The sequence below is a fragment of the Solea senegalensis genome, linkage group LG11 (genome assembly GCF_019176455.1).
Source record: "Solea senegalensis isolate Sse05_10M linkage group LG11, IFAPA_SoseM_1, whole genome shotgun sequence".
NCBI classification, from domain to species: domain Eukaryota; kingdom Metazoa; phylum Chordata; class Actinopteri; order Pleuronectiformes; family Soleidae; genus Solea; species Solea senegalensis.
Genome location: NC_058031.1, coordinates 9,101,488 through 9,109,537, shown reverse-complemented (window position 1 = coordinate 9,109,537; position 8,050 = coordinate 9,101,488). Strand labels below are relative to the sequence as shown.

General features: G+C 42.5%; 1 protein-coding gene across 1 annotated transcript; it reads right to left on the bottom strand.

Moving 5' to 3' along the window:
* Nucleotides 1-1,650: 1,650 nt before the first annotated feature.
* ccn5 (cellular communication network factor 5) lies at nucleotides 1,651-7,566 on the bottom strand. Its single transcript, XM_044037401.1, has 5 exons — nucleotides 7,311-7,566; nucleotides 6,468-6,684; nucleotides 5,735-5,983; nucleotides 3,408-3,652; nucleotides 1,651-2,090 (listed from the first exon to the last, which is right to left on the bottom strand). The coding sequence occupies exons 1-5, from the start codon at nucleotides 7,371-7,373 to the stop codon at nucleotides 1,803-1,805; spliced, it is 1,062 nt and encodes a 353-aa protein (XP_043893336.1). The 5' UTR covers nucleotides 7,374-7,566; the 3' UTR covers nucleotides 1,651-1,802.
* Nucleotides 7,567-8,050: the final 484 nt, after the last annotated feature.

The window sequence follows — 8,050 nt, the reverse complement described above, 5'->3', positions numbered from 1 at the left end:
TCATCACATTCTCACACACACACACACACACACACACACACACACACACACACACACACACACACACACACACACACACACACACACACACACACACACACATAAAACTAGACCAGTTCAAATTTGTATCAGTCACACAAGAAAACATGACCCGTCAACACAAAGGTCTGAGTCATTCTGTGGAATTTCTGTCTAACAAATGTGTATTTCTCATTCATTTTAATGTGCTCTTTTGAGTATACTACCTGTTAGCAAAGTCAATGTCTCTTTAAAACTATCTGCATGAACATGTGCATCGTGGTCAGCTGTCCCCAACTCATAGCAACTCTCATGGCACTTTACGTTACTTTTGGATTAAAACCTTTACATTTCTTGAGATCTTCCTCCTTATCTGTCAACGTGTGCAGAGACCAACGTTAATATGGCCTTTGCTCACAGAGTGTTCTACAGATGAAGGTCCCGAGAGTGAAAACAAATATGCTGCTCCTTTGACATGAAATAACTCACAGGGGTGACCTGAAATCGTAACTGATCTCTGTGGAGGAGTTTAAAGGATCGAGAGGATAACTCCCTTGGTCGATATCACTGCTTCTAATTTATTGGCAAGTCCATTTTTAGAAACTGCACCTGCATCATAACAGGTTGATCCTGCATTGGTTCAGATGCTGTTACTTATGTGTTGTGTGTAACAGTTGTATGTGTATTGTGTATTGTTGATTTGTGACCATGTCGCTATGCTGCCGCCATCCCCCCCCCATGCAACTGTAGGAACCAAAAACAACAATATTGGCAGGAAGCCATGTTCAAATCAATAGTCATGTATAATTGGCAGCAGATGAACCAGCCATGGTCAAATGTCAGGCAACTCATCTCTTCCCTGGCTGTATTCACTAGGTGAAAATGACGGATAGCTGTTGTGGCCCTGAATGCCAAATGTCAGTGATAAGGAAAAGGGCAAAGAGAAAGCGTTTGATTCAATTTCCCCTTGGAGGTTAATTATCTATGTCCTGGGATCGCCAAAGATCCTTGGTGGTCATCCACAGTAGGATGAGGGAAAGTTTATCTGAAAGATGTCAGGTTACGGCAGGTCTGGGACAATTTCAACTCCTGGTTGAAATGATAAAAACACGGTTTGGTGATATACTGCTTAAGGTGCATAGTGAACTTTAAACTGGTCGTCTTTGCAGAAGCTACCATGTTGGTGTGAACAAACCGACTCATGTGACGTCCAAAGCTTTGTATCTATATTAAAAGGTCACAGTGAGGCTATATCAGTGCAAATTAACAAGAATCCTAAAGGCTCACTTGTACTTTTTTATACTTATTTAAACGTGGTTTGTGTTGAAATCTATTTAATGCAGATGAGTGTCTTTTTACATGAAGCAATGACACTATAAACTAAGGTAAGACTGACCAGTTTTAATGTAGGGTCTGGTCAGTGTAACATCTAGTGTGGTTCTTCCAGTTTTGTTTTTCCACTTTTTTTCTGCTTCAAAGAAAATGCTATATTCTGTGATGAAGTTTGTTGAGTTACTTGATTGACCTAATTGGATGAAACTAGCAACACAGCACTATGAAGGTGCAGGAGTACACGTTTAAAGAAGCTATGAATAAGTGCTGACAGAGGTCTGTCCATGTGTGACGATCAGCGATCTTCCCAACTCAATCAGTTTATTATTTTCTCTTCCAGCAGCCATTGATTACACGCCTGAATGTGAATCCACCTGATGATCCATAAGGTGTTGGTCCCCAGGTCAGTTGTTAAAGTATCACAGTTCTCATGCAGTGCAGACGTGGCCTGGTCAGGGCCTGTATCCCCACAGAGCAGGGTTTGTGAACGGCGCGTAGGGGCAGTTGTTGTGACAGACACACGAGTGGATCATCATCACAGCTCGCTGCAGCAGTCTGCCGGAGGGGCAGCGGAAGGTCACCTGAGCAGTGGTGCTTTGGTAAGGCGTGCAGCAGCGAGAGTCAGTGCACTGTCCGCAGTACTGCAGGCGGTAGGCACGAGTGCTGTAGCAGCCGTGGTGAACGAGCCGAATGGGCCCTGGTGACGCGTAGCTGGCCTTGCACCGCCCCGGCCGTCCCCACTGCAGAAACAGCACGCATGGAATGAGTGAGCGGTGATATAAGAATATGTAGATATAAATTAGACTAGAAATGCTGTTCTACCACACATAAGCAACACATACTGTATGCTGGTGAGTAAACTTTGACCTCAGTCAGGAACACTCACTTTATATTTATTATTGGCATTGATAGTTCCTCTCTTATAGATAGGAAGAGTGTGGGAAAGTACAATTGAATGAATAGCCCCCAGGGGGCGATGCAGTGGATTACAGAACTTGACTAGAAGTCTTTGGGGAATTTAACCGACTTCCCACTAGACTTATATTGTCAATAAACATTTTCCTGAGAAGTAATTATGAAGAAAAAGAGAAAAATAGATGATAAAGTATGTCACATATGGGTGGACAGAGTGTGACTGACCTGGTTGCAGGTCAAATTGCAAATGTTGTTTTGCAATTGTTTATATACAGTACATCCATCTATCTATCTAACTATGGTTACAGCAAACATTAGACAGGGTTTATGACGGTGAATCAGTGGTAGAGTGAGTCGTCTGGGTTGTGTTTTGATCGCTGTGTTGCCAGTGGGTGAATGGGTATAAAAAAAAGTGAGCGAGATGTGCTGTATGAATGTGTGAGTGAATGGGAGAATGGAAAAACTGCAGTGTTTCCTAATCTTGGTCCCCGGAGACGCCTGCCTTGCATGTTTTAAATGGTTTCCCTGCTCCAACACACCTGATTCAAATAGTCAGCTCATCATCAAGCTCTTTCAAGCACAACCCAGTCATTTGAAGCAGATGTGTTGGAGCAGGGAGGGAAACATCTAAAACATGCAGGACAGGATTGGGAAACACACACACGAGTAGGAAAAGCAGCTTTGAGTGATCATCTAAACTCAGAACATTTACCATACATGGCAAATGAAATATGGTTAGGGTATATTGTTAAAGTTTGGCAACTTGGTTGGATAATGTTCATGATCAACAATAATAATCATTATAAAAAAGCAGATGTCTGGTCTTCTGCTAATTCAATGTACATCAGCACTGGACATCATCATGGTTGTGACCAGTGGTCACTAACTCATACTGCCAGGACACTGAGCTGTATTTTTCACTAAGTAAGAGGAAAGCCAGACTTTATAAAGAACATCTGTCCTAGCTCTTGTCTTTTTATTGGTGTTTGGGAGTTTAAATCTAGATTTTGGTTAGCTCATGGAGTAGCTCTGCCCCAAAAAGAAAAAGAAAAAAACATGCATATAGTTATTCTGTTGATGCAGTTGTGCCTTTATTTAGCACGAGGGAGCAGTGTGTGGGTATGCATGTGCACGTGTCTCACCGTGTGTTTGTGGGGCACAGGTTGAGCTGCATTGCAAGGCCGCACTTTACAAAGTCGAGTCTCCATTTGCAGCTTGCAGGAGGGATTCTGGTTGGAAACGCGAGTGGACACGCCAGCACCACAGCTCTGCGAACAGGCACTCCACTTTGTGCTCTGCTCCACACAGGTGGAGGAGAGAGGTGGGACCAACTTGTTGAAAGGACGATCCCTTGGCAGAGAGGGCCACAATTTGTCAGGTCTCATGGCTGGGAAGGAACAGAAGACAATAAATACAGTACAGTGTGATTATGAAGGAATAGAAACACTTGATTTCTACCACATGCTGTAAATAAGAAGGAGGACAGCTGCAAACATTAGACCAAACAATGTCAATGTCGCCCTCTGTTGGTTGGCTGCAGTAAAAGGTCATAAACCTATGATCACAGATGAGCTAAAAAGGGATGAAAAACAAATCAGTTTTTACCACAGATAACTTCTGTCGTATTAGGTCGTTCCTATCCACAAATCCATGTGTGAGTGCACAAGGAAACACTACATTGAGCACTATATCAAATACACAATGCAAAGTGCAAGAGCGTAGGAACAAAAAAAGATAGTGGTAAATATGTAGAAATACATGCATAAACACATAATACATTCAATGAATAGAGCCCAGAAGTGTATATCACATAACCATCAACCACAACTCTTCAAGCTAAGTTGACTCTGCATTCAACAGCGTGTCAGCAGAAGGAACAAATGGCTATTGAGTATTGGTTTGTTGCACATAACAGCCTGATGCTATAAAATGGTGAAACACATTCACACCTGAGACTGAGAAGCAATTGGTCAAATATTAGTATTGACTGGAAACCACTGGCTCCACTCTAGTTTCATTTATGCACAGCGGGGAAAATGTCATCGTTTCCTGTTTGCAGTCTGTCGTAAAACTATTTTATTTCTTGCCAAGTGTTTAATGAAAACATTGACAGAGAACTGCAAGTTCATATGAGGAATTTAAAGTGATTCAATTACGTGTTTTGTTTTTTTTTGCATTTTTGTCTTGTGAAGTTAATTTTTGTTCCTTCCAAAACTAACATGTAAAAGTCATAATGGTCATCTTATTTTTCGGCTCCACACGGTGAGATTTGTTTGCAGGAACAAAGTGTTCCTTTGCTGTTCTCATAATATAGTTTGACTCAGAGTGTCATGGAATTTGAAAATGTTTTGTTAAGAGAGGCTTCATTTCCCTGACAACAACTTTCTCTCACACACACAAAAAAACACACACACCCCTTTTCATGGAGTCGTTTCTACTTTGCTTCATACATTTAATTGTCACACAGCTGTGGTTGGTTGTCGTTATGCAACTTAATGACTGGAGAAAAAAATATGTTCTGACTTTTCCAAAGAAACTCTGGTATAAATATTTAGACTTTGGGTGTTTTCATTTGCCCGGACACTCCCGAGCTTAACAAAAAAATACTAGTGTAGAAACTTCCAGACATGACCACCAGTGACAAAGATTACACAGATGACGGAAGGATGGCGTAAAGTTGCCATATGGTCTGATCATCACTGAGTAAAACTGAAGCCGAGGAAGTCACACAGTATGTAGAGAGACACATCTGGCACCAGCCTTTTACACTGGAAAATATATTGTAACTGTCCAGCACTGATGTCATGGTAACATTTAAAGGAATAGTCCAACAATATGGGAATTCATGAGCTTTCTTGCAGAGTTTAATGACTACTTATGAAACCTTTTTCAGTGATATGCATATTTGAATTGGTATTAAAACATATATAACCATTTGCATCAGGAGACTTTAACACACCTAGAGCACCAAAATGTGTTTGTCTTAAACCAACATCAGTCCTCTTCATTATTATTTTAACCCTTAAATTGCCAAGTTTTTATCATGATGCACCTTCATTTTATGGTCTAAAAAAACACAATTAATGACTTCTTATTTTCAATATACTTCATGCAAACTGCAAGTGCAAAATTTAAAGCAACATCAGTCCTCATCATACACATCAAACAATAATGATGAATTTTGAAAGATTTTAACCCTTAAGTTTTTCTCACAATGCATCAAAAATAGTTCTTTGAATGGGTTGTTAGTGTGTTTCGTTAACATTGTTTGCAATAGACTAAAATTTAAAAAATAATTTAAAAAATAATTGAGAATACTCAAAAATGTACAACCTGGCATACATTTTTAACAATATGCATGAAAAAAGTAATTAAAAGGCAATAACACAAAAATGTGCCTTGGTGTAGTTAAGAGTTAATTCTGCTTCACTAATCCTAAATCCTTCATCCGTGCACCTGTGGAGTTTACCTGTGATTGCATCCTGGATGACTGTGTTCTCCAGGTTTTCACACACCCACTCTTTACAGCATTTCCCTGGAAGCCGCACATGTTGTGGGTTGGGACAGTCGGGAGTGGGAAGACGGCCAGTCATGGGACAAGCTGGCACACAGGTCACCCCTCCACCCCTGCAGTGGCAGTAAGTGTCGCAGGAGGGCTGAAATGACTGGCCGTCATGGTAAGTGATGCCGTTGACCTCACACCTCAGATCCTCCTGACCTGAAGGAAACACGGCACTCTGGATTAAAGTGGGGAAACTTGATCGGGAAGAGAGAGGATTACATTTGGTGATGAGAGCGGAGGGAGGTGGATGGCTGCCAGGGAACACAGAAATGAAAATGAAAGAGGGAGAGGTGAGAACACATTAACTGCTGTCCCTGCCAGTAATTTTAGTTACACAGGAAACCAGGCCTCTCAAATGTTTGTCAGAGTGTTGTCTCTGTAATCAATCATGCGCAAAGGCCAGTCATTAGAGAGAGAACTGTCAACAAAAGCCCTGGAAGAAGAAGCTGAAACATTCTGGAGACCTGGCAGAGCACTGTCGCCCATCAGGTCGTCCTGCTCGGGTGAGCAGACTCTAAACATTAACTGCCTGTCTGTCCTGCTCTGGCTGACAATCATCACCGCCCTCCCCCCCGTGTGTCCTCCGCTCCAACACAGACATGGCCCCTGCCTGGGTGTACGTTGTAGAAGAGGCACTTACTGACACACTCCCCTGGGTCTCCGGGGAAGCTGACGCTGTAGTCACACTGCAACTTTCTCAGAATGTCGCAAGGCAGCATCTCAGTGCAGGACTGGCCTCGCTGCCGGGCGCACACCTGGCAGCATCGACAGCCATCCAGCACCAGTGGGACTCCTGCGGGACACTGAGGGACGGGACCTGAGCAGATGCAGGGCATGTCACACACCTGGCACAACACCTGCGGGGACAACATGCACAAGGACAGGCAAGAGAATGAAGAGGACAGTGTCAACTGAAAAGTATGACCAGCATTTATCTACACGATTGAGCTAATTTCACATGTGGAAAAAGAACCCAAAACACAAGATTCAGTCTCACAAAACCAGAGTGGAAGAATTCCTTGGTGCTTCCAACAAAAACACTAACCATAAAATAGTCCACCTGTTGTTTTCATGCAGTGCCCAACAAGGGAATCCTACCATCTCTCACACATACACACCCTCGCTCTCCATGTTATGAATTGAAAACACCATGGCTTTTATTTTACACAGATGTCTATAAGCCAATAGAGAACCAGGTGTTACGATGCCTTTTCTTTTCAAATCTGAGAAGACAACATGATGCTGCCTATTAAAATAAAAATTTAATTAAAACCATATATAACATATGGATATATGATCACACAGACTCTGACTGACGGTCATTCACAGAACAGAAAATGTCATCAAACACATTTCAACAAAGTGCAACCAAATCAGTCAAAATCAGTTTCATTCATCCAAACATCATGCTTGTCTCACACACACAGAAACACACATTGATCTCATTAAGTAACTCAGTGAAATAAGCGTGACGAGGCCTCACCTGTGTAGCCACACACAGCAGTACAGCCACAGCAATCGCACAGTCACACAGCGGTCGGTCCATGGGGGCTCGTGTTGCTGATGGAGCTCAGTCTGTCTCTTTAACCTGTGTGACGGTGTGGTGCGACCAGTGCAGCTGTTTGTTCACTGCTCATTCTTGTGCCTGCTGACATTTATAAAGTCTGGACTCTGATGTCACGGGCTGACTACCGTGTAAACATCCACTGGACCGGCATCAGAAATGTTTCACATTCCTCCCCTCTGCTGCCCATTTCCACTCTCAGACACACACACACTCAACTCTTCCCCCTCTTTTTCCTCTCCTCCCTCTCTTTCCAGTCTTGCGGCGCTCTGAGTTTACACAGCTTAACACGAGCTGAGGGGAGAAAAATACATTAGCCTGGTTGTCTGCAAGTCAAACAACCTCCGGGGCTTTTGTGGTAATGACTCTGATTTAAGATGATGAGAGCGTGTCTTGCCGATGTTTTTTAAAGCTGCTGGTCGGGTCAGATATAGTACTTAGAGTAGATATTTCCACAATTTCACGTTTTATCACAATTCCAGTCAATACTTAAAAGAGATTTAATCCCGAATGTCTTCCCCCTGGGTTTATACGGTGTCATTGCAGCATGTCTGAAGTTTAACATAGAACTTGAATCATTGTGATTTCTTTAAGAGAAGCCAGGAGAGAGTCTGGAAGTAAACAGGACACAAGAAAAACTTCTCAAAGGCGTCTTGTGC

What these genes read in the sequence shown, in the direction of transcription:
- ccn5 (XM_044037401.1), bottom strand. Translation starts at nt 7,373, where the DNA reads ATGGACCGACCGCTGTGTGACTGTGCGATTGCTGTGGCTGTACTGCTG. An exon ending in AGACCCAGGGGAGTGTGTCA is followed by an intron (nt 5,984 to 6,467) that starts GTAAGTGCCTCT and finishes TGTTTCCTTCAG; the next exon opens with GTCAGGAGGATCTGAGGTGT. An exon ending in CTGTGCCCCACAAACACACG is followed by an intron (nt 2,091 to 3,407) that starts GTGAGACACGTG and finishes CTGTTTCTGCAG; the next exon opens with TGGGGACGGCCGGGGCGGTG.